This window comes from Pongo abelii, chromosome 2 (genome assembly GCF_028885655.2).
Source record: "Pongo abelii isolate AG06213 chromosome 2, NHGRI_mPonAbe1-v2.0_pri, whole genome shotgun sequence".
In the NCBI taxonomy this organism is placed as follows: Eukaryota; Metazoa; Chordata; class Mammalia; order Primates; family Hominidae; genus Pongo; species Pongo abelii.
In genome coordinates this window covers 149,108,447-149,135,636 of record NC_085928.1, presented here as the reverse complement: position 1 = coordinate 149,135,636, position 27,190 = coordinate 149,108,447, and the positions used below count along the sequence as shown (strand labels likewise).

The 27,190-nt window shown below is 39.0% G+C and overlaps 1 protein-coding gene across 5 annotated transcripts in view; it reads left to right on the top strand.

Moving 5' to 3' along the window:
• NMNAT3 (nicotinamide nucleotide adenylyltransferase 3) overlaps positions 1-27,190 on the top strand; it is a 114,344-nt gene that overhangs the window by 45,418 nt on the left and 41,736 nt on the right. For 3 of the 5 annotated variants that reach the window (XM_054552704.1, XM_054552708.1, XM_063722227.1), the window contains exon 2: positions 5,023-5,171. In XM_054552704.1, coding sequence (XP_054408679.1) covers positions 5,063-5,171 — 109 coding nt within the window. In that variant the 5' untranslated portion in view covers positions 5,023-5,062. The remainder of the gene's footprint in view (positions 1-5,022; positions 5,172-27,190) is intronic. The other 2 variants (XM_054552703.1, XM_063722226.1) reach the window with 1 other exon arrangement.

The following is a 27,190-nucleotide window of genomic DNA, read 5'->3' as shown; positions in this document are numbered from 1 at the left end:
CCCTTACCCTGGGGATTATTGCCTGTTGAATTGTCCTACCCATAGATGACTGGAAGCTCTTTGAGGGTGAGGGCTGCATCTGCATTGCCTCCTATTGCATCCCACTGTCCAGTAGAGGGCCTGGCCACTAGTAGATGCTTAATAAGCAGTTGTCCACTGAGTAGATGGCAGGCAGGGCAGTGCCAGAGACCGGGCTGTTGTGGAGAAACTGGACGGACTCTGAAAACCAGTGCAGTGAGCAATGTCTAGGCAGTAAAATCTGGAAGGAATTGTCTGGACTGCCTTGGCAAATGGACAGCCATCAACCTCCAGTTCTCTAGGGCAGAGGGATGACCTTGGTGTCAAGGTGCAGGAGGCCAGCATATCCCTGTTGACAGGATTATGGTGGTAAAGAGGGCCCAACAGGCAAGGATGTCTTTTTTAAATTTCAGATTGAGTAGGGTGAAGTGGGGCTTTGGGGAGGGATCTTGTGTGCCTTCCGGGAGCCAGAAAGTTCACTTTATATCTCTGGAAGGCTCATTCCATTGACTGGGACAGAACCAAAGAGAGGAGGTAGCCATCTGACAAAAATACTTGGTCAGGGATAGACACTGACTCTGTTGTTCGTTCCACACACATTTCATGAGTACCTATTGGTGCCAGGCACAGTGCTAGGAGTTGAAAGGACCAAGATGAATTTAAAAACCACTCTCTAATCACTTGAGCCCAGGAGTCTGAGGCTGCAGTTAGCTATGATTATGCCACTGCACTCCAAACTGGACAACAAAGTGGGACCCTGTCTCTTAAAAAACAAATAAAAAATAAAAATAAAAAACCTCTAAGATATTATCTTCCACTTGGAGAAGAGCAACATGCATTAAAAAAAAATGATGGTTCTCTGGGGAAGAAACAAAAAGGTGATAAAATGTTTAACAAGTACAGAGTTAGCATGGTGGTGGGGGCAGTGCGGGGAGATACCAGGTAAATATTCCAGGGAGAAAACCTTGAAGGCAGATCACCAGAGTGGCAAGGGTGAGGATGGCGTTTCAGGTGGTCATGACTGCATTTGCAGAAGCAGCATGTTGTGCTTGAGGAGTGGGATGAAATGCTGTCTAGATGACTATGGAGTGGGAGGCAGTAAGCTGGGGAGGGGGCGGGAGCCAAAGGTAGAACCTGTTTGCCTTGTCTCCAGTTTAATGATAAATTCCAACAAGCCTGTACACCACATTCTCAACTTGTTAAATCGTTCGGCAGCAATTATCAGTCCGTGGCCTCCATTAAATGCTTATTGATGAGAAGCCTTTCCCAATAGCAAAAGTCTCCCTCACTTGCTCCGTCTCACTAGATATTATTAGATGATGAGGGCAGATGGGACACTTTTATAGCATGCATCTTGCCTTGTGTCTGATGAGATTTGCACTCAAATCAGAGCCAGTTTATTGTCCTGGTGGATCCCTGGAGTGAGTCCATTTTAGCCCTATCACTGTATTTCCCTGGGTTTGGCTTGGGAGGGTACTTAGTTGAAGCAAATTTGAGTGTACACATGGTACAGGTGCACTGACCCTGTTACTGATCCTGGGACTGTGCATTCCTGTGTCCTTCAGCCTGCGATATGGCCCAGACAGAGCACAGTCACCATTAGAACAGTGTGGCTCAGTATGCCCACAGCAAAAAAAGAAAGAGAGGCACTTAATAAAGGTCATTTATTCTCCTTCTCAGCATCACACTTCATGGCTGTTGATGCCACCATTCAAGCAAATGTTCTAATTTACAGTTTCTGGGAACTTTTGGAAAAATGGATGAGAGCCCCAGGTTACCTGAGATGCTACAGTTACATGTTTTAATGGTTCTAACAATGTATATTTTGTCAAAATGAAACAGGATTTTGAAAGACTTCATAACAGTTGTAAAAAACAGCCACCTTTTCAGATACAGTCATCACAAGGCTGCTCTTGTGAATAGCTTGGCACACTTTGTAAATATCTCATTAAACCATCCAACCTCCCTGGGAAAAAGCTAGCAGCAGCTTGTTGACTGCTTTCTTCCCACACAGTAGGGGGTATTCCTGCTGCCTCAAAGGAAGTATGGAGAGACCACGGCCCGCCTAGGCTGAGAGCTTTTCATCTTCACACTGTAGCTCAGAGCACATGCCCTCCAGCCTGCCAGTGCCCTGTTTCAGTCTTCACTGATCCCTACTCTGGGCCAGGCTCTGTGCTTCGAGCTGAAATCCCAAGAAGGAGAAAACACCACTTCCCTTCCTAAAGGGTTTACTGTCCAGTGGATAGGAAAGACACATAAGCAGGCTTTTTCAATAAAATGTGGCATGTGATTTATTAAAGGTAAGTCAGAGATGAGTTAACCTAAGCTAGATGTCAAAGAAGCCATCTCAGCAGCCTTCCACCCTCCCAGCTCCCAGACACTTGTATCCCCAACTCTGTGGGAGCCACAGTGAATTAGTTAATCCAGTTTCCAATCCCCTTTCCCTTACTGTTCTCACTGGAGAGGCTGCCAAGCTAAATAGATGCCTTTTCTAGCCTCTGTTGTAGCTACAGTGGCCATGTAACCTAGTTCTGGCCAATGAGACAGAAGCAAGATCTACAGGAGGTTCTAAAAAAGCTCTTGTGTTCTTGATTAAGAGGCATAGCCAATCTAGTACAGCTTCTTGCTCCTCCTTCTTGCCTTTATTGAGGTTATGATGGCTGTAGCTGCAACAGCAATCTTGTGACCATGAGAGAGAAACTGAAAGAATTGTAGGTCATTGTTGAGCCCATGATCTAATGTCATTAGGTGCCTACTTCCAGACTTTTTGTCATGTTAGAAACAAATGAACCTCTCTTTGTTTAGACCACTGAGGTTAGGCTTCTGGTATTTGCAGCTAATATATCCCTAACTGATATAGGTACCTAGCAGGTAATTGATAAATAGTGATTGAAGTAATAAATAATGTGATCACATGATTTGGATCTTAACATATTGGGATGTGCTGGGGGGTTTTCTGGTTGGAGTAAACCAAAATAGCCTGTACAGAAGGTTGAAGCAGGAAGCCATGAAGATCTCACAAAGAAGTCCTAACAGGTAGTTCACTGTTGCTAGAACATAAAGTAGGAAACTGGATGAAAGCCTGGAGAAGGAGATAACATGGGCCAAGTTGAAACACTTTCCTTTGATACAAGCAGGGTCCCAGGTTCCTATGACTGAGCACTCTACATGTTGCCCCCAGAGCTGCAGGATTACAGCTAAGACCATCATAGCAAGATGAACAATAAAGGCAGTAAATGCATTCCTCCCATTGGTTTCTGTATTATCCATTACTGCATAACCAATTACACCAAAATGTAGCAGCTTAAGATAACATATTTATTCATTATTTTTATTTATTATCTCACAGTTTCTGTGGGTCATGAATCCAGATATAATTTAACTTATAAAGCCTATCTTATAAAGCTTCAGTCAGTGTTCGCAGGGCTGCAATCACATCTGAAAACTTGACTGGGGAAAGATCACACCTACACTCATGCACATAGTTTTTGGCAGATCCAGTTCCTCACTGGCTGTTGGTCACCAGAGGTCTCTGTCACTCCCTGGACCCATGGACATCATGGGGCAGCTCACAACCTGCCTGCTGGCTGCATCAGGGTGAGCAAGTGAGAAAGCAAAAGAGGTGAGCAAGAGGGAAGCCAGAGGCCTTTGGTAACCTTATCTCAGAAGTGGTAACCACTACTTCTGTATTCTGTTTGTTGTAAGCAAGTTTCAGCCTATACTTAAGGGACGAGATTACCAGTGAATTCTAGAAGGATCATTGGGAGCCATCTTAAACACTGCCTACCACAGACACACCGCCATCTCCTTTCTCCTCCTGCTCCGTTAGGGTCAGCAGTAGCAGCACCTTTCTCACCATTGTCATCATCATCACCACAGCCACAGTGATTATTTATTAAATGCTTCTTATGTATCAGGCACTTTCCATATGTAACTATCCTCATTATAACCTTGTAATAGTAAGTAACATTATCCCCATCTTGCAGGTTAGAAACCTGAGGCTCAGAGAGGGTCTGTGATTTGCCCTAGGTCTCACAGCCAGTAAGAGGTAGAACTAGGGGTCAACCAAGTCCCACCTCGAGGAGGCAGCATCTCAGAGGCAAGAGAGCCGTGTCTGCCAGCCTACGCTGGAGCCTGGGCTGTTTCCTTCTCACCTTTAACCTCAACAGAGTGAGACCAGAGGGTGGACTGCACCCTCTCAAAATGCTTGGGCCCCAGATAAAGGACAGTAGGTGAGATCAGAATACAGTCTGCACATTAGATAATAGTCCAGTAACAATGTTGGTTTCCTGATTTTAATCATTGTTCTGCAGTTATATAACAAAGTGTCTTCATTCTGAGAAAACACATACTGAAGTATTTAGAAGTAAAGAGATTTTATGTCTATTACTTACTCTCAAACATTTCAAAAAAAATATTTATAAACAGGTATGTATGTGTGTGGAAAGAGAGTGATAAAGCAAGTGTGGTAAAATGTTAACATTGGGGAATCTGGATAAAGAGTATAAAAAATTTTGTAAATTTTTTTCAATAAGTCTGAAATTGTTTCAAAATAAAAAGTGTTTTAAAAGTACTAATCTACTCTAGGACCTTGTGAGATCTATTAGGACTACCAGAGATGACACTATGGGGGTCTTCTAGCCCTCCTTCTGACCCCAAGGTGATCTGTCGGAGCCCAAGGAGGATATAGAGGTTCAGAACAGAACATGGGTTCTGGGATCAGGCTGCCTGGGTTCCAGTCCTGGCCCAGTAGCTTATAAGGTCCCTGAGCTATATGTAACCACTCACGGTTGTTAAAAAGGACTTGGCAAGAGAAGGATATACCTTGGCATAGCACTTGGCATACTTCATGGCCCATGGCAAACCCTCCTTAAATGTTGTTTTAATGGCCTCCTCAGTCATCTTACAAGTGAGAAGTAATGGTCTGTGTGTGGTTTAGAGAGACTGATCTGGATAATTGTCTCAGTGCTAACTCCCTGACATGAGCTTTTGTCCCCATAAAAGCAGGGTGGCCACTGCAACGGGTGTGGATGTGCCTGACAGGATGAAGAGCCGAATACCTGTGGTGCTCCTGGCCTGTGGCTCCTTTAACCCCATCACCAACATGCACCTGCGCTTGTTTGAGGTGGCCAGAGATCACCTACACCAAACAGGTCAGTCAGGGGGCCCAGGAACAGAAGAACTGGTGGGTTAGGCTTCATGGGGCTTTTCTGGCTGCTGGCACCACTATTATTAAAACAGCTCAGTTTATTTATTCACAGCATAACTAGTGGCATATTTTTTTCATCATATTCAAAGGGTTGATGCTTATAGTCTTGTGACATATGTACAAGTCATACCCCTTACCATAGAACTGAACACATCTCAAGGTCTCCCCTCCCTGCCCACCTCACATTGGCAATGAATGACAACAGGCCCTCTATAGAACCTGTGCCACAATCAGGGCATCCTTCCTGGTACTCCCAACACCTACCTACACAGCCAGATGAATAGGTAGCATGTGCCTTAGAAAGCTCCTGATACTCTTCAGAGGGTAAGAAAATGCTTGATAATGGGCATTTTGACATTTTCTCATTTTAAAGAATAGATCTTAGATTGTTACAAATTAATAATCTTGTATATAGGGCATTTCCAATACAGATGGCATGACTTTGACAGGAATATTTAATCAGCTGGAAATATATAATCTGAGGATATTTCACCTGCTTGACTTTCTATTTCATTATTAAAGGAGTAAATTGACATTTGTAATTTGCATGATTGTTTCTAAAGAATATAAGTAATGTATCTGTTGCTATCAAGTATATATGAAATTATCTACTTGTATATTTATGAATGTATTATGTATTCATATATGTATTTTGTGTTTCTATATTGTTTGTAAAAGTTTGCCTTTAAGGACATTGTTTTTATACCAGAATCCATCCCTATTTACTTTTAACATAACAAAAAGTATTTGAGTAACATGGAAATCATTTCTTCAAAGAAATAATGCACAAGTATTAGTTTATTTTAAAGGAAATGTCTTTATTTTAAAAACATATTTTCATTGAAAAAGTGAAAGGGATATCCTATTACTACCAGTAGGACTGTACTGGTAGTAATAGGATAAATTTTGAGGACAATTTGGTGTTTTGTGACAAAAGATTTAAAGTCTCTACCCATACTCAGAACAAAGAGAAAAATGAACCAATGGAAACCAAACCAGATTTGATGCAGATGTTAGAATTAGCAGACAAAGACAATAATTGAAAACAATTATTATAATTATGTGCTATATGTTCAAGTTAAGTAGAGATATGGAAAATATAAAAGGACCCAAATCAAACATCTAGAATTAAATACTACAACCTGTGAGATGAAAAATACACTATAAAGAATAAAAAACAGACTAGACCTTACAGAAGAAAAGATTAGTGAACTTGAAGATGTAATAATAGGAACTATCTAAAAGTACAGGAAGAAAAAATTTTAAAAAAGAAAGAATAACAATGAGATATGGGAGAACTTGAAGCAGTTTAATATACTTGGAATTGGAATCCCAGAAGGAGAAAACAAAGGAAGAACTAGAAAAAATATTTGAAGACATAATAACTGAAATTTCTCCAAATTTGGTGAAAACCCACAGATCCAACTATCTGAACAAACTCCAAACACAAGAAACATTAAGAAAACAACACTGAAAAATATAATAATCAAATCTCTCAAAACCAGTAATAGTCAAAAGCAACCACAGAACAAAAACAAAGATGACAGCAGATATCTTGTTACTGAATTTACCAAAAGAGAATTTAGTGTAATAACATTGTTAAAGAACTGAAAGAAAATACTGTCGACCTAGAATTCTATATCCATTCCATATCTGGCAAAAATATCTTTCACAAACGAAAGCAAAGTAAAGGCATTTTCAGATATTCAAAAGCTGAAAGAACTCACCACCAGCAAATTTGCACTACAAGAAATGCTAAATTATTCAAGCAGAAGGAAAATAATACCAAACAGAAGCATGGACCAACACAGAGGAATACAGAGCATTGGAAATGGTAACCACATGGGGCAATTATATAAGATTTCTTATTGATTTTCTTTAAAAGGTAATTAACAGTTTAAATAAAAATAACAATACATTGTGGGATGTATAACCTATGTAGAAGTAAAATATATGATAACACTAGAATAAAGCTGAGGGGGTAAAAGGGAAGTATACATAAAGTGGTATAACATCACTTAAAGATAGACTGTAAGAAGTTAAAGATATGTTTTAAACTCTAATGCAACTGCTAAAATGAAGCAGTTATAGTTAATAAGCATACAGAGGACGTAAAATAGAATTGGAATATACTCAGTTAATTCAAAAGAAGAAAAAGAAGAAACAGGGAACAAAAAACAGATGAGACAAATAGAAAACAACTTAAGAGATGTAAACCTAACTATATCAATAATCACATTAAATATAAATAGCCTAACAACTTCTGCAAAGAGGCAGACTGCCAGATTCAATAAAATAAGCAAGACCCAACTATAAATAAGAAGCATACTTTAAACATAGAAACCCAAATAAGTTAAAAGTAAGAGAACAGAAAACTGTCCTATGCTAACACTAATTAAAAGAAAGCTGGAGTGGCTATAGTAATATCAGAGAAACTAGATTTCAGAGGAATGAATATTACAAGGGATAAATAAGGTCATTTCATAATCACAAAGGGGTCAATTCTTTAAGCAGAAGTAATACGCTTTTTGCACTTAGTAATATAACTTCAAAATACATAAGAAGCAAAAATTTATACAATTGCAAGGAGAAATAGACAAACCCACATTTAGAGTCAGCTATTTTAATGCTCTTCTCAGTAATTAATAGAATAAGCACACAGAAAATTAATAGAAGACTTGAACGACACTATTAAACAATTTGACCTAATTGACATTTATAGACCACTGCATCCTACATCACAGAATACACATCCTTCCCAGGGGCACACAGAACATTTACCAAAATAGGCCATATTCTGAACCATAAAAGAAGTCTCGGCCTGGTGCAGTGGCTCACGCCTGTAATCCCAACACTTTGGGAGGCCAAGGTGAGTGGATCACCTGAGGTCAGGAGTTTGAGAGCAGCCTAGGCAACATGGTGAAACCCCGTCTCTACTAAGAATACAAAAATCAGCCAGGTGTGGTGGCCCGCATCTGTAATCCCAGCTACTCAGGAGGCTGAGGCAGGATAATCGGCTTGAATCCGAGAGGCAGAGGTTGCAGTGAGCCGAGATCGTGCCACTGTGGTATAACTCCAGCCTGGGGAGTGCAGGGACACTCTGTCTCAAAAAAAAAAAGTCTCAATAAATGTAAAAGGACTGAAGTAATACAAAGTGTATTCTCTGACCACAGTGGAATTACATTAGAAATCAATAACAGAAAGATCTCCAGAAGATCTCCAAATATGGAAATAAAATAACATACTTCTAAAAACTCATGGGTCACAGAAGAAATCAAAACGGAAATTAGAAAACATTTTGAACTCAATGAAAGTGAAAACAATATATAAAAAATTTAGGATGCCACTGAAATAGTACTTAAGAAGAGTTTTATAGCACGAAATATTATATCAGGAAAAAAATGGTCTCAAATCAATGATTTCAACTTCCACCTTAATAAACAAATGAACAGATGAAAAACAAAATAAGCAGAAGAAAGGAAATACAATAATGTGCCACACTATGACATTTTAGCAAATAACAGACCATATGTACGACAGTGGTCTCATAAGATTGTAATGGAGTTGAAAAATTCCTATTGACCAGTGACGTCATAGCATCGTGGCTCAAGGCATTACTTGTGTTTGTGGTGATGCTGGTGTAAACAAACCTACTGCATGACTAATCATATAAAAGTCTTAAAAAGTCTAGCATAGGCTAGGCGCGGTGGTTCACACCTGTCCAGCACTTTGGGAGGCCAATGCGGGCAGATCACGAGGTCAAGAATTCAAGACCAGCCTGGCCAAGATGGTGAAATCCCATCTCTACTAAAAATACAAAAATTAGCCAGGCCTGGTGGCACACACCTGTAATCCCAGCTACTCGGGAGGCTGAGGCAGGGAATTGCTTGAACCTGGGAGGCAGAGGTTGCAGCGAGCTAAGATCCAGCTACTGCACTCCAGCCTGGGTGACAGAGTGAGACTCTGTCTCAATCAATCAATCAATCGATCAATAAGTCTAGCATATACAATTATACACAGTACATAATAATTGATAATGGTAATAAATGACTAAGTTACTGATTTGTGTATTTACTATACTATACTTTTATCCTTATTTTAGAGTCTATTTCTTCTGTTTATTTAAAAAAAAAAAAAGTTAACTGTAAAAGAGCCTCAGGCAGCTCCTTCAGAAAGAATTCCAGAAGAAAGTATTGTTATCATAGATGACAGTTCCATGCATGTTTCTGCCCCTGCAGACCTTCTAGTGGGACAAGATGTGGAAGTAGAAGATGGTGATACTGATGATCCTGATCATGTGTAGGCCTTGGCTAATCTGTGTGTTTATATCTTAATTTCTAACAAAATTTACAAAGTAAACATTTAAAAATAAAACTTATAGGATAAGGATATGATGAAAAATATTTTTATACATCTGTACAATATGTTTGTGTTTTAAGCTAAGTATAATTACAAAAGAATCCAAAAGTTTAAAAAGTTGACAACTTTATAAAGTAAAAAAGTTATAGTAAGCTAAAGTTAATTTATTATTGAAGAAAGAAAAATATTTTTAAAAATTTAGTGTAGTTTAAATAAACAGTGTTTATAAAGTCTATAGGAGTCTACAGTAATATTGCAGTCCTTCACATTTACTCACGCCTTGATTCACCCAGAGCAACTTCCAGTCCTGCAGTCCCCATTCATGGTAAGTGCCCTATAAAAGTATACTGTTTATATATATATTATTTTATATATATATATATATACTGTTTATATATATATTATATATATTATATATACATAATATATATTTTATATATATTATATATACATTATATATATTATATATACATTATATATATACACATTTTTTTTTGAGACAGAGTCTCGCTCTGTCACCCAGGCTGGAGTGCAGTGGCATGATCTCAGCTCACAGCAACCTCCACCTCCCATGTTCAAGCGATTCTCCTGTCTCAGTCTCCCGAGTAGCTGAGACTACAGGCATGCATCACCATGCCTGGCTGATTTTTTTGTATTTTTAATAGCGATAGGGTTTCATCATATTGGTCAGGCTGGTCTTGAACTCCTGACCTTGTGGTCAGCCTGCCTCGGCCTCCCAAAGTGCTGGGATTAAAGGTGTGAGCCACCATGCCTGGCGTGTTTATCTTTTATACCATGTTTTTTACTGTACCTTTTCTGTGTTTAGATATGTTTAGAACATTTCCCAGAAAAAAATACAAGCGGCCATCAGGTATGTGAAAAACTGCTAAACATTACTAATCATCAGAGAAATGCAAATCAAAACCAACATGAAATATCATCTTACCCGGTCAGAATGGCTATTATTAAAATAACCAAAAATAGCCAATGTTGGTGATGATGCAGAGAAAAAGGAACTCTTGTAAACTATTGGTGAGAATGTAAACTAGAACAGCCATTATGAAAAACAGTATGGAGATATCTCAAAAAACTAAAAATATAATTACTATTTAATTCAGCAATCCCACTACAAGGTATCTACCCAAAGGAAAAGAAATCAATATATCAAAGGGATACCAGTACTCACATGTTTATTGCAGCACTATTCACAATAGCAAAGATATGGAATCAACCTAAGTGTCCATCAATGGATGAAGAGATAATGAAAATGTGGTATATATACATAACGGAATACTATTCTGCCATAAAAAAGAATGAAATCATGTCATTTACAGCAACATGGATGGAACTAGAGATCATTATCTTAAGTGAAATAAGCCAGACACAAAAAGATGAATCTCACTTATATGTGGGAGCTAAAAAATTTGAACACATGGAGGTGGAGAGTGGAAAGATAGTTAACAGAGACTGGGAAGGGTGAGTTAGGGAGGAAGCGGAAGGATGAAGAGAACTAGGTTAAAAGGTACAAACATGCAGTAAGATAGAAGGAAAAAATTCTGGCCAGGCATGGTGACTCAGGCCTGTAATCCCAGCACTTTGGGAGGCCAAAGTGGGTGGATCACTTGAGGCCAGGAGTTCAAGACCAACCTAGCCAACATGGCAAAACCCTGTCTCTACTAAAAATACAAAAATTAGCTGGACATGGTGGTATACACCTGTAATCACAGCTACTCGGGAGGCAGAGGCATGAGAATCACTTGAACCTGGGTGGCTTGCAGTGAGCCCAGATCATGTCACTGCACTTCAGCCCAGGCAACAGAGCAAAGCCCTGTCTCGAAAAACAAAATAAAACAAAATAATAACCCAATGAAAAACCGGGCCAAATATTTGAACAGACAGTTCACCAAAGAAGACATATGGATGAAATATTAGTACATGGAAAGATGCTCAATAGCATCAGGGAAATGCAGATGAAGATCACGGTGAGATACCACTGCACCCCTATTAGAATGACTAAAATTAAAAATTGATTATACCAAGTATGGCTAAGGACCTGAAGCAATTGGAATTTTCATACACTGTTGGTGGGGATGTATATAGTGGAATGACTGTGGAAAATAACTTCGCAGTTTCTTAAAAGTTAAATATGGCCAATTGCATGGCTCACGCCTGTAATCTCAACACTTTGGGAGTCTGAGGTGAGAGGATGGCTTTGAGGCCAACCTAGGCAACATAGCAAGATCCTGTCTCTACAAAAATTGGAAAAAAAAAATAGCTAAGCATTGTGGTACATGCCTGTGGTCCTAGCTACTCAGGATGCTGAGGCAAGAGGATTACATGAGTCTAAGAGTTCAAAACTATAGTGAGCTATGATTGCACCACTGCACAATGTCATAGATGACAGCTCCATGCGTATTTCTGCCCCTACAGACCTTCTAGTGGGACAAGATGTGGAGGTATAAGACAGTGATATCAGGACAACAGAGTGATATCTTGTCTCAAAAAAAAAAAAAGTTAAATGTATGTTTACTATATTACTGTATGATTCAGCCATTCTCTTTCTATTTACACAAGAGAAAGGAAAGCAAATGCAAAAACTTGTGCATGAATGTTCAGAGCAGTTTTAATTATAGTAGCCTCAAACTGGAAATAAGCCAAATATCCATCAACATGTGAATAGTTAAACAGATTGTGGTTTATGCATACAGCGGAATAGTATTCGGCAATAAAAAGGAATGAACCAGCAGTAGAGGTGAATTTTGAAATAATTATGCTAAGTGAAAAAAGTCCGACCAAAAAGAGTATATAGTATTTGAATTGTTTACATAAAATTCTAGAAAATATAAATTAATCTACAGTAAGTGCAAAAAGAGAGGATAATGGTTATGTTCATTATCTTACTTGTGGTGTGGGTTTCAGGGGTATATACATATGTCAGAACCTATCAAATTTACCCTTTAAAGATATGCACTTTATTGTGTGTCAGTTATACCTCAGTAAAAAAGATCAAACTTTTTTTAAAAAAAAAAAAAAGACTCCACAAGGTTGCTTCAGTTATACATAAGATACAATACATTCTTTAGGGCAAAAGACACAACAAATAAATAGTAAGAGAAATTAGAAACTATAAAATTCCACAGAGATTTAGAAGACGTATAAACTAAATATCATGTATGGACCTTATCTGAATCCTGATTCAAACAAATCAACTATCAAATGATATTCATGAGGCAGTTGGAGAAATCTGAAGACTGGCTGGATATTAGATGGTATTTAAAAATTATTGTTTAAATGCTTTCAGGCCAATAATGGTATTGCTGCTGTGTTAAAATAAAATGTGTCCTTATCTCTTAGGAAAAAATTTTGTACCCTTAGTGTAGCAGGGGGAGAAAGGATGTATTCCCTGTATAGCTGAAAATAGTGAGCAGAATAAGGTTAAAGTTATTTTGGGGGTATATAACTTCCTCTTGTCTTGATAAAACATAGGCTTGACTGTTAGCCACTGAGTGCCTTTTCCTGCCAACCTTCACTCGTCAGAAAGGCCCCTGGCATCTTGGGTGTTGTCTTTGTTGTGAGATTTACCAGGGGGCAGGGCTTGTACTCTGCTTTGTAGAATGTGCTGCTTCTCAGGCAGGTCTATCTACATATTGTGTTAAGACACTTGATGGACTTGCAGGCTCTCCTTTAGCCTCAGGATAAGCTTCGGCATGGCCCAGTGAGGTTTCAGAGAGTACTCCTGGTCCCCAAAGGCCATGATAACCACAGCATACATAGATAATTGATTACACTGGATACATTATATGTTTATATTATATATAGTTTCTGTCATTTGGAATATTAGTAGGTAGAGGGGTTTTGGTCACATATGACCTCAATCACCCTCTTGCCTTTATTTTCAGTCTTCTCTCCATGGAAAGTACTTGGTCATTTTTGAGAGTTCAGAATGGACTCTTCTACCTATGTTAGTGTTGTACATTGGGTTGCCACCTTTCAACATTCCACAGATATTTACTGCATCTTCCAAGCACTATTGCTGAAAATAGAGTTGATTAAATTGCATCCCCTACCCAAAAGGATTGCACAGCATAGATGGTGAGAGACCTACCACATGGTAGTAGGTGATTGTGGCACTAGGTGCAAAGGAAGGGCATCTTCCACCTGGAGTTGGGGAAAATTCCCTGGAGGAGGTTTAGCCAGGCACAGTTTAGGCCACGTATATGCAGAGAAAGCAGCATGGGTAAAACCCGGCAGTGGAGGAGAATCACGTTCCAGTGCACGGGAGAAACATAAGGCTGACAAGATGGGGAGGACTCAGGCGTAGAGATGAGGCTGATAAAGCAGAGTGGACCCACTTGCCACCACGAGAGTACGTGGAGTGAATTTTCCTTCTCTGTACAACCAGGCATCATCCACTGCTACCCACAGCTAGCTGATCTGGGCACCGAGACATAAACGGACCCATCTTCTTTCCAGGGACAGATAATTTAAACAGTGCCTTTATTCTCCATCTGAATCAACTCATGATTAAGGCTGAATGAAAATTTGGTCCCAAGCTTTCTTTTTTCATGAAGAAAAGTAAATCTTTCTTCCGTGGGTGTATTTTCGCTAAAACAATTTACAATTTTCATTCAATATTACTTGCATATAAATCAAATTAAGCTGAAACAATTTGTTTAGTAACTTTAAATAGAAATTAAAAGTGTCTTCCTGGTTTGCTGCAGTAGCACTAACTCCTTTTTGGCCTTGCACTCTTTCCCCTTTCACAAGCATTCCTTCTTCAAACTACAATTGTCCTTCCTTCGTTGATTTCTTCCTTTTTCTCCCGAAATAACAACATAAACTTAAAAGCTGACAGAGACACTATAATATATCAAAGCTTTTAACTATCTTTAGTCCTGTGATAACACACCCCTTTATGATGAAAAAAGTGTACATTATATAAAAAGGAACTTACGTCTATAGATTTCATTGTTAATAATACACTGCCAAAGTCATCCATGCTCAAGAGATAAAATGTTGAACCCAGCTGTTTTTTTCACACTCCTTTACTTGAAAGAATGTTTGGGAATTAGATATGGTCTGTTACAGTTGTGTGTTATCTGTGGATTTTCTGTACTTTATAGTGTGGTTCTTTAATCATGAGCACATCTTTGCCTTGTGTCACGTGCTATGCAAGTTCTCACAGAGAAGATTCTCAAAGGCTTGATGGATGAATTTGTGTAGTGGATGTGGGTGGTTTTAAAGAGTTCATTTGGAATTTTTATTCCAATTTTGCTGATTTTTGACAGAAAATGATTCAGCACAACATATGACTAGTCAGTAGCTTTGGACATACCTAAAGCGTTCATTGAATATTTAAGAATTTAAGCCTGCATTTCTCTTAAGATGTTGGATGTATTCCCAGTTGTAAATGCTTGTTTTCCCAACATGTAAGTAAGTTTTCCAACAAACTTACTAATAGAGATTGAATTACATTTAAATTCTGTTTACTGTTATTTAGACAGTTTGTTACTTCTAATCAATATAACTTAATTATTGGCCTGTATTTCAGCAATAATCTACTTGTGTTTATTTTAAATCGAACTTCGTCAGTTAATACTTATTTAGTTAACAACTATTTAGCACTTGTTTATTTTCTGTATTTAACAAACACTTATGTCATCCTTACTGTTTGCCATGTAGTGCTCTAAGTGCATTACATGAACTCATTTAATTTTCATAACAGCCCTACCAGGTGGGTACTGCTATTCTCCCTATTTTACAGATGAGGAAGCTAAGGCTAAGGCTCGGAGAGATTGAATAACTTGCCTGAGATCACACAGCCAGAAAGTACTAGAGCCAGTTTGCCTCAGAGTCCATGCTCATAACCACCATGCCATGCAGCCTCCATTCATTCACCTTATCTCTTATTGCGTGTCCATCTGTGCTGGGTGTTGTACTCGATGCAAGGATACATGGGAGCAGAAGTAGCCTCTGTGGTTCTGGAATAGACAAACACTAATTGAATCCCACAGAGACAAAAATTACCAAGGTGACATATGCCACTCAGGGGATGCTCCCAGTGCCATCAGTGTGAACAGTGTGACATTCTAATGCAGACAGAGGGTCCAGAGAAGGTTTTTCTGAGAATGTTAAGGACTGAGCTGGAGGAGAATGATGAGGTACTTCTTAAGTTAAAGGCGAAGTTCACTGGAGTCAGGGGATTCAGAAAAAGAACATTCTTGGCTTAAGAAAGTGCATATGCAAAGACTCTGTAGTGGAAGAGAACATGGCCAATGAGGAATGACCAGGAGGCAGGGAGCAAAAGGACATGTTGCAGTAGGTAAAGCAAGAGACACAGACGGAGGCAAACCATGAGAGCCTTGCAGGCCATTTGTGAAAAATGTGCTTTTTAATCCTAGAGCTGTGAGAAGATGAGAATATATGCATCCACCCTGCAGCACATACATACACACACACACAGAGAAGAGTGGATGAAGAAAAACCAGTTCAGAGGGAGTTGAAGCAATATTTTTGATGAGAGGGTGACAATGGCCATAAACAGAAGTTGACAGTGAAGGTGAAATTAGAAGGTAAAATTGACCTGATAATGGATTGAATGTGAGGAAGAGAGAGTGCTACCCACTAGAAAGAGAGAGTCCTGAAGGAGGACCAGATCTGGGGAATAGACAAGTTTACCTTCACACTTGCTGAGTTTGAGAGACCTATGAGAATACAGGACTGGAGAGAGACATTTATGAGTGACCTGTAGGTAATAAATGAAGGTATCCTTAGGGGTACATGAGATCACAGACAGAGTGAGAGAGAGTTGTAAGGAGAGACGAGCCCTGAGAAACCCCAGACTTTGACAGCCTTACAAAAGAGAATCAGCTTACAAAGAAGTTCAAGAAGACCCAAGAAATGGGAGGAACCAGAGTAGTTTCTGTCACAGAAGACAGAAAAGATGAAGAGTCCCCAGCATTAAGTGTTAAGAATTTAGTATTGGAGTTAGATGAAGACTGAAAAATCACATCTGTGCGGTTCAGCAATGTAGATGTCTGGGAGAATGGCTTTGTTGGTGATATCTGGGATAATGGCCTTGTTGAAGCAGTGGTATTGACAATTGGATTGGCTATGCATTCAGGAGAGACTAGAAGAGGAGACAGAGGTGGCTAGTAGCAACAGTCCTCTTGTGAATGGCAAGGACCCAGGTAAAGTGAGGTCAAATGTATAAGAACAAGGAGAGATTATTTGTCATAATGACAAGGGGAGACAATTGAGACAAGCAGCCCTGGGGGAGCATACATGCCCTATCCAGAGGGGAGAGTGGCCACACCTTCTAATTTCTCACAAGAAGCTAGAGATAGGAATTTTCATGTTTGAAAGATTGTTGATGGCTGCATTGCTTGCAACTGCAAAATATGGAAAACAAAATAGTAAACTCTAAACAAATATTCTACTCTAATAAGTAGATTTCTTTTTCTTGATACACAGGGTAGCAATTCTGAAACTACTTTCTGTGTATACTAGCATTGAGCAATAAGTAAATATCTTATAGATAATGGAAGTCACGCATCTCATTGTTGGAGAAAGAAGGTACAAATGTGGACAGAGAGAAGTTACAAATGTCCTGTGATATGGTATTGGAATTAAAGGTATCAGGGTAAACTCATGAATAGATAAAAAGGATAGATACAGTGGGTGGGTCGGTGGGTGGGTAGATGGATAAATGGATGGGTGGGTGGATGGATAGATAGATAGATAGATAGATAGATAGATAGATAGATAGACAGATAGATAGATAGACGTGTGTGGATAATTATATAGATACACACACAACTCTATCTTAGCCCTGTCTGCTGAGAGAGCCTAGAAATAGTTGTACCCCAGTAGCGATAATATAAACTAGCATCCTAATTTTGGTTTCTAAGTACCATTTTATACTAAAAGAGCTCCTTAGAAAAATGGTTGAATCTGGGGCTGGGGATGGAAAACACAAGATAAAGTTGGAACATTTTGTGGTACCAAAAGTAAGGAAGTGTTCAAAGAATGGCACATGTCAAAGTGACACTATAGCCAATGTAAGGTCTCCCACCAATAAAATCTGAGGACAACTTGAACATAAAAACAAATAATACGGGATTATAACTCATTTAATACCTTTACAGTCTATGAGTCTAAAATGATTTAAAACCAATAAATATATTGGTTAACTAAATGAACAAACAAATGCAAGAAAGGGGAAGGCTCTTTCTTACAGTAGAATGCCAATGCAGGAGGAATAGTGTAATCAGAAAACCACCATTTAGCAACCATCCAAATAATTGATTTATGCAAGAATCACTAATGAATCTTAATATTAGCAGGTTGAGATAACAAGATATGTACATGGTCACAAAGTAACTCCTAACAATAGACTGATTAATTCCACAGGAAAAAAATATCTTTACAGCTGAGAAATGTAGCAGATACAACCTTAACCAAGTGATCAAAGCTAACACCACCAATATGGGACATAATGACCTCATGCATGTCATGATATGATGCACTGAGGAGGGTCCACCCCCACTTCTGTGCTGGTTCTGCCAGAAGGGCGTACCCTGTACCTCCTCCTGAGGAAACATCAGACAAGCCTAAAGTGAGGGACGTTCTGCAAAATAATTGGCCTGTACGAAATGTCAGTGTCATGAAAGATAAACTAAAGAGCTATTCCAGAAGAAAGAAAGCTAAAGAGAACCCAGGTCTCTGGGCCCAAGGCCAGTGTCTCTCTCACTGCCTTGTGCTCAGAGAGGCAACAGTAGGTTTCTATGAGGCCTCCTCAATGGGAAAATCCCAAACACAGATTTGGTGAGAGCAGAGAGTCTGGTAGACTAGCAGAAAGTAGGGAAGTAGTCAGGGTTTGATCGTGGAGTCTGAAATGCCTGATAAGGAATGGGGACTTTAGGTGAAAGGGACCCATTGAAAGTCTTTTTTTTTTTTTTTTTTAGTAAAATATCGTAAATTTATACATACACATCGAAAGGCAAATTGATATTTTAAATTTCATCAGTCTTTACAGTTGCTATTCTAGCATCTCTTTTTATTATTATTATTATACTTTAAGATTTAGGGTACATGTGTACAACGTGCAGGTTTGTTGCATATGTATACATGTGCCATGTTGGTGTGCTGCACCCATTAACTCGTCATTTATATTAGGTATATCTCCTAATGCTATCCCTCCCCACTTCCCCCACCACACAACAGGCCCTGGTGTGTGATGTTCCCCTTCCTGTGTCCATGTGTTCTCATTGTTCAATTCCCACCTATGAGTGAGAACATGCGGTGTTTGGTTTTTTGTCCTTGTGATACTTTGCTGAGAATGATGGCTTCCAGCTTCATCCATGTCCCTACAAAAGACATGAACTCATCCTTTTTTATGGCTGCATAGTATTCCATGGTGTATATGTGCCACATTTTCTTAATCCAGTCTACCATTGTTGGACATTTGGGTTGGTTCCAAGTCTTTGCTATTGTGAATAGTGCCGCAATAAACATACGTGTGCATGTGTCTTTATAGCAGCATGATTTATAATCCTTTGGGTATATACCCAGCAATGGGATGGCTGGGTCAAATGGTATTTCTAGTTCTAGATCCTTGAGGAATCACCACACTGACTTCTACAATGGTTGAAGTAGTTTATAGCCCCACCAACAGTGTGAAAGTGTTCCTATTTCTCCACATCCTCTCCAGCACCTGTTGTTTCCTGACTTTTTAATGATCGCCATTCTAACTGGTGTGAGGTGGTATCTCATTGTGGTTTTTATTTGCATTTCTCTGATGGCCAGTGATGATGAGCATTTTTTCATGTGTCTTTTGGCTGCATAAATGTCTTCTTTTGAGAAGTGTCTGTTCATATCCTTCGCCCACTTGTTGATGAGGTTGTTTGATTTTTTCTTGTAAATTTGTTTGAGTTCATTGTAGATTCTGGATATTAGCCCTTTGTCAGATGAGTAGATTGCAAAAATTTTATCCCATTCTGTAGGTTGCCCATTCACTCTGATGGTAGTTTCTTTTGCTGTGCAGAAGCTCTTTAGTTTAATTAGATCCCATTTGTCAATTTTGGCTTTTGTTGCCATTGCTTTTGGTGTTTTAGACATGAAGTCCTTGTCCATGCCTATGTCATGAATGGTATTGCCTAGGTTTTCTTTTAGGGATTTTATGGTTTTAGATCTAACATTTAAGTCTTTAATCCATCTTGAATTAATTTTTGTATAAGGTGTAAGGAAGGGATCACTTCCAGTAAGGAAGGGATCCAGATCTACATATGGCAAGCCAGTTTTCCCAGCACCATTTATTAAATAGAGAATCCTTTCCCCATTTCTTGTTTTTGTCAGGTTTGTCAAAGATCAAATAGTTGTAGATATGTGGCATTATTTCTGAGGACTCTGTTCTGTTCCGTTGATCTATATCTCTGTTTTGGTACCAGTACCATGCTGTTTTGGAAAGTCTTTAACCAACTCGCTCACCACGTGCCTACTAGGCCATGGGAAGAGCCTTAGCAAGGAATCTTCAGACACCCTGTGGAAAAGCAACTGCTAGAATCTCTCAGCAACCTGATTCTCAGCCCAGATCCTCATCCAGTGGTAGGACTTGCTGACTCTGAACATTCAGGCCCACTTCACCAGAAGAGGGATGCATGCATTTGGACTACCTGCCTGCAACCTGGTCCAAATGCATACTGGAATGCATGCAGAATACAGGGAGAATACAACTCCATTTGCCTGCAGCCTGGTCCACTATACATTTCCCACCTCATTGCCAAGGTGATCTTGTGACACCTTGTCAAATGCCTGGATAAGGTTCTGCATTCATGGCTGTTGCTTGCCTGCTCATCTGGAAACTCTACCGAGTAGGAAAATGACTTATTCTGAGTGAACTCTTGCTAGCCATGAGCAGTCCTCACTTTTTTGAAGCAATGAGAAACTATCAGTTTTAGACTTGGTTCCCTGATTTTGCTCTAGTTCACGTTCAGAGTCCCAAACTATGGTATCCAGAATGTATCCTCTATGCTTTTTTTTTTTTTTTTTTTTTGAGACGGAGTTTTGCTCTTGTTGCCCAGGCTGGAGTGCAATGGCACAATCTCGGCTCACCGCAACTTCTGCCTTCCAGATTCAAGCAATCCTCCTGCCTCAGCTTCCCAAGTAGATGGGATTACAGGCATGCGCCACCACACCTGGCTAATTTTGTATTTTTAGTAGAGACAGGGTTTCTGCATGTTGGTCAGGCTGGTCTCGAACTCCCGACCTCAGGTGATCCGCCCGCCTCAGCCCCACAAAGTGCTGGGATTACGGGCGTGAGCCACCACATCCAGCCCTCCTCTATTGTGTTTTTATGATCGACTCAACAGATACCCCCAGAAAGAAGAGTACAGTTCTCTTGACTTGTGGCGCAGAAATGGGCACAGATGTGCTGTCAGCCAAATCTCTGTCCTGTCATAGGTAGGATACAGGAGGCCATGCCTGGCAGCCTGCCAACACAGAGACCCCCACCCAGCCCTGGCTCACTGCCCAGCTAAGCTTAGCTCTCACTTGGTTGCTCCTGGGTCTTGGGATTCTCTTCTCTATCTCTGCTTTCCCTTAGATGCCACAACCCACAAAAGAAAGATCTGCAGAATTTTGGTGAACTTCAGAGGGCGCATGCTCCCCTCCTTGTGACCATGGCGTCACAGAAAGAGATCACTAGCTTTGGAGTCAAATTTTGGTGTCAAACTCACTTGCTGTATAATCTTGAACAATTTACCCCATCTCTCTAGCTTGTGTTTCCTCAATTGTGAATTAGAAATAATATCTCCTCATCATACAGGGTTATTTATTTTAAGGATTAAATATGATGATGTACATAAACTGTCTAGCCCATGCAATATATCCAATATATGTTTGGTCTCTTTTCTTGCATCCTGAGTGGGCCCCAACTCAACACTTCCTTAAAGCATCTCCTATTCCTGTGGCCATGACCAGACAAGTTAACATAATACTCTTATAACTATGCATGGAAGAAAGAAAGCCTCAAGACATTTTCTCCTGTTTTCTTTTAGACCTTTCTTGATTCTTTATGATGTTATTTCCTAACGATCCTGCCCCACGTGCTTGTGGCATCCCAGATTAAATTGCATCGTAAAGATAACAACCCAGTCCAAAGCCTTGTCCTTTTCTTAACACCCCCACCCCCACCCCCCATCTTCACCAACTTTGGACAGCCTTGAGGAGAGGAAAGGTATTTTATGGCTCCCAGTTTTTCCTCTCAGTGACTTGCATTTTAAATTGAAGTATATTTATTGTAATATCATTTACACCAGCAATTTTCTGTGTTAAATAAAAATGTCTTATCAGTGTCCAATGTGATGTATATCACTTTTGCTACCTTGGTGATTTTAATTTGAATTCTCTATTACACAGTGAATATGGAGAGAATTAAATGCATATGGTAAGGTGGTGCAGTACAATCTGAGATAAGGGGGAAATTAAGCTATGATAATTCTATTTAAGGCAGTGACAGCCCCAGTTCTGGGTCTTCTGGGCTTTAGGAGATACCATAAGAGCATGAGTAAATATTATATAAGCTCAGCATGTTGCTTTAATCTTGGGCTCACACAGATGTTTATTAATCAAATATAGTGATTTTAATATATATTCATGGACAGTTCTCCAGCCTGGTCTGAAAAACTGTTCATTTTCACATTTCTAAAAAGATTTTTCTGGAGAAGATAGATTTAAGAATGTTGAATTACTCCAACAATTGTTTTGAACCAAGATAATTTTTTTTCATATCATGTGAGGCTTCAAGGATTTGAGGCTACACGTTAGATTCCAAATTCTTTTAAAATGCTTTCCTGATTTAATAACAAACAGCACTTTCCTTCTTTTTAATATGTCTATCTTGAGATGTGGTTTAAATGAAACAGATCTTGAAAGAGTCTCTGAGAAGGAAATTTTCATGGCATGTCCTCTAGCACCAGACTTGACTGCACCAGGTCAGGGGATAAACAGCACTTCGCAGATGAGCGTGCTTTATTTTGAGGCCCTCAGACACTTCATGAGACCCCTGTATTCTGGAATTCACTGCCTCACTACTGCTGATATACACAATGCTATGAAAAATGGGGAACCATTACTCATATATTTGCAAATTATGATACCTCTCACCTCTTTCCCTCTTTTCCCATCCTCTTCTCTTTTCCCCCAACCAAATAAAAAACTAAAACAAATACATATATTTGTTCTATTTTTTGCTTATTTAGTTTTACTGTCTTATTCCTTAATGTGTGCACCTGTAGTCCCAGCTACTCTGGAGGTTTAGGCAAGAGGATCGCTTGAGCCCAGGAGTTCTGGGCTGTAGTGCACTATGCTGATCCACTAAGCTCTGCATCAGTATGATGACCTCCTGGGAATGGGGGACCACCAGGTTGCCTAAGGAGGGGTGAACAAGTCCTGGTCAGAAACAGGGCAGGTGAAAACTCCTGGGCTGATTAATAGTGGGATAGCACTTGTGAATAGCCACTACACTTCAGCCTGGGCAACATAGCAAGATTTTGTCTCTTAAAAAAAAAAAGCAAATGAGTTGCAAACCACATATCCAACAAGGGACTAGTGTTTAGAATATCTAAATAACTTTTAAAATTTAACAAAACACAATCAGGAAATGAGCGAAATACATGAAGAACCATTCCACGAAGAGGATACACAGCGGATAATCACATGAGAAAATATTTAACAACATTAACAATTAGGGAAATGCAACTTAAAACCCACAATAAAATATTACTACACACCTGCCAAAATGGCTAAGATAAAAAATAGCAACACCATCAAATTTTGGAAAGAATGCCAAGAAACTGCACCTCTTATAATTGCTGGAGGAAATTAAAAATGGCACAGCCACTCTGGAAAGCAGTTTGGCAGTTTCTTGTAAAACTAAACATGCAATTGCCATATGACCCAGCAGTTGCACTCACGGGCATTTATCCCAGAGAAATGAAAACTTGTGTTCACACAGAAACCTGTACACAAATGTTCATCATAGTTGCATTTATAGTAGCCAGAAACTAGAAACCACCCAAATGTCCTTCAAGGGGCGAATAATTAAACTGTGATACATCCATACCATAGACTACTCCCCAGCAATAAAAGAAACAAATTATTCATGCAACAACTTGGATGATCTCCAGGGAATAATGCTGAGTGAAAAACACCAATCCTAAAAGGTTACATACTGTGTGATTCAATATCTGTAACTTTCTTGAAATGATAAAATTGTGTAAGTAAGGAACATATCAGTGGTTAACAGGGATTAGAGACGGAGTTTGGGAGACAGGAGAGAAGTGGGTGTGGTTATAAAAGGGCAACACAAGGGTTCCTTATAGTGATGGAAGTGAAGCGTTCTGTGCCTTGACTGTGGCGAGGATTACATGAAAACTACAGATGGGATGAAATTTCACAGAACTACCACACAATCAAAGGAGTGTATGGAAAATGAGTGAATTTTGAGTAAGATCAGTGGATGACATCTATCTGAATATCCTGGTTGTGACATTGTGGTATAATATTGCTAGATGTTACCATTGGGGGTAACTAGGTAAGGGGTACATGGGATAATTCTGTATTATTTCTACAACTACATGTAAGTCTACATTTATATCAGTTTAAAAAAATACAAAAAAATAGAAACAATATATTTGATTAATTAAATGTTAATTAAGCATGAAAGGGTGAAGTGAGGAAGTGACACTGTCCTTCACTGGACTTCTTCCAATGCCCAAGTTTTCAAATAGCCACTTCATCCTCAAAACAGTCCTGTGAAGTAAGTTTTAACATTCCTATTCTATAGGTACAAGGAAACTTGAGGACTGGAGGGGTAATAAGTTTTGCAAGTGTTAGGTAAAGCCCCAGCCTCAAAGAATGCAAAGCCAGTGCCCTCGTCCTTGACACCTAGGGCGCCCCTTCTAAGGAGGCCATGCTGTCTCTGCTGCTGTCGCTGCTGCTATACCAGCCAGCCAAGCCCAACTCTTCACTTCCTGAGGAGGCAGCTCCAGGTTTAATATGCCAAGGCCAGTAACCATCTCTGTCTTCCAAATGGGAAGCGATGATCATTCAGAGTGGAGCACCAGCAGTTGGCTTCTTTGCTAAACAGACCATAAAGAGAAACCATGCAAAGAGCATTCAGAAAACCCAGGATGCATCAGATAAAACAGAGTGAGGTAAAATTCCCAACAGCACAAAGACATTAATTAAAGTGAATTGAATAGACGTGTCTGTATAAATATTCCTAAAGATGTGGTTGTCAAGACAGAGTTAGGCCTTGGGGAAATTTATGAGTTACTGATAATTATAGGGAAAATAAATCTTAAAAGGACAAAATCATTTAAGAATAGATTTTATAAACTAATGAAATTGGTGTCTTAAAAGGGATAGATGGGAACAGAATAGAAAGAATGGGGAAATGGCAAAGGGGTAGAAGATAGGATGAGGGCAGAGAGACCCTTCTCTGAATGTTCCTCTTTATATAGCTCTGACTATTAGAACAATGGGATCACATGCCAGAAAAACTAAATATACAATGAAAGCCAATCAGGATACAAGGGGAACCCAAGATGAAATGCAAATAGTAACAAATGAGCCTGGCTCTATTACAAATGAATACATAGCCACGCTGAGGGCAGTAGGAAAGAAAATAACCTCAGGAATATGGAAAGCAGCATTGTGATTAGATACTGCAAGGCTAAGGACAAGAAAAGGTGTACACAAGTCCTGTTCACTAGTTAGTAATTTGTTTTCCACAGGGGTGTAGATGAGCAATTTTAAAACTATTTTATGTAAGTACTAAGATTGAGCAAATGAGTAAATAATTGTAGATAATCGAGCCAGGTTTCTTAAGTTGAAGAAAGGAATTATGAATAAAGGAGAGGAGGCTAAAATAAACTCTTTGGTGTTGTATTGGAATTGGGGGTTTCAGTATGAACAGTTTTCAATATATATACAGATGGATAGTTTTAGAAATAAATGCAGAGTGGTGTGTGTACACATTTGAGTATAGATAGATACAGATAGTTGCAGATATAATTAATATAATTACATATTTATGTAAAATTTTCTAGCTTTGCCTTCTAAGAGGGCCTAGAAACCATGAAACCCCAGTAGCAATGAGTACAGCTAGTCCCCTTGGTTTCTAAATGCCATTCTTCAATAAAAGAAACCAGGGCTACTTGGAGAAATGGTTGATTCCAGGGCTGGGGCAGGGAGCTTACAAGATAAGCCTGAACATCTTGCAGTTCTGAAAGCAAGGAAATGCTTAAATGATGGGAGAATGTAAAAAAGCCACAGGAGCCAACTTAAAGGAGCTTTCTTTGGGCAAATCTGCAATAATTTGAGGAACAAAATAAATAATGATAATGGATTACACCCCACAGAATAAAATAAGTACCCATGAATCCATATTGACAAAAATTAATGATTAGATGAATACAGAAATGCAGGAGAATGATCAGTCCTTCCTTATAGTAGAATACTAATTAATATTGTAGAAAGAATGTCAGAAATAGAAAATCACTATTTTACAAACTAATATAACAGTAATAATTGTTACAGAGCAGAATCATCAATGGATGCTAAAATTAGTAGGCAAAATATGATGGGAATCAGGATATTTACATAATCTCAAAGTGTTTTCTTAGAGGACACATATTATTTACAGATACGCAGGGGGAAATAGTAACTTATGTGGAGAAATCTAGAATATACCACTCAACCAAGTATCAAAGTTAATATGACCAAAATCAAGACAAATCAACATAATGTACCCTCTGACGTCGGATGTATTGAGAAGAGCACAGCATCAGTTCTGAGGTATTCTTGCCTAAGGTGAATAAGCTTAATCTAATCATGAGAAAACACCAACCAAACTGAGGGATGTTCTACAACATAACTGGCCAGTGCTCTTTGTAAGAGCCCAGGTGCTGAAGACTGAGGAGCTGTCCTTGATTAGCAGAGAATGTAGATACAGGAAAACTATGTGCAATATGAGATCCTAGATTGAACTGTGGAACAATAGGGAAATAGAAATGATGTCTCTAGATCAGTGTTGAATTAATGTTAATTTCCTGGTTCAGATCACTGTACCATGGTTATTTAAGTTATTAACATTAGTAGAAGCTGAATAAAGGATATATGGGAACTCTTTGTACTATCTTTTAAACACTCATAAGTCTAAAATTATTTAAAAATAAAATATGTAGAATTACAAAGGAAGGCAATTATGTTGAAGTCATTATCTAGATATTTAAGTAAATTTGTTACAGAAAAAAAAAAAATCACACGAAACCAAAATAATAGTAATGTTATATGTGCATGGCTCTTTAAATTTTACAAAAAGAATTTTACATTATTTTTTAATTGCCAAAACAATCCCATGAGGTTGGCATTATTGCCCCCTCCCCCATTTTAGAGATGAAGAATTTAAGAGGTGCGTAGTATGTTAAAAACAAGCACCAAAAACATAAAAAAAAAAAAACTTCAAAGCCAGGCAAATGGGCCTGCTTTCAAATCCAAGCACTACACTTTCCAGCCTGTGCCACACCAATCAAGAAATTT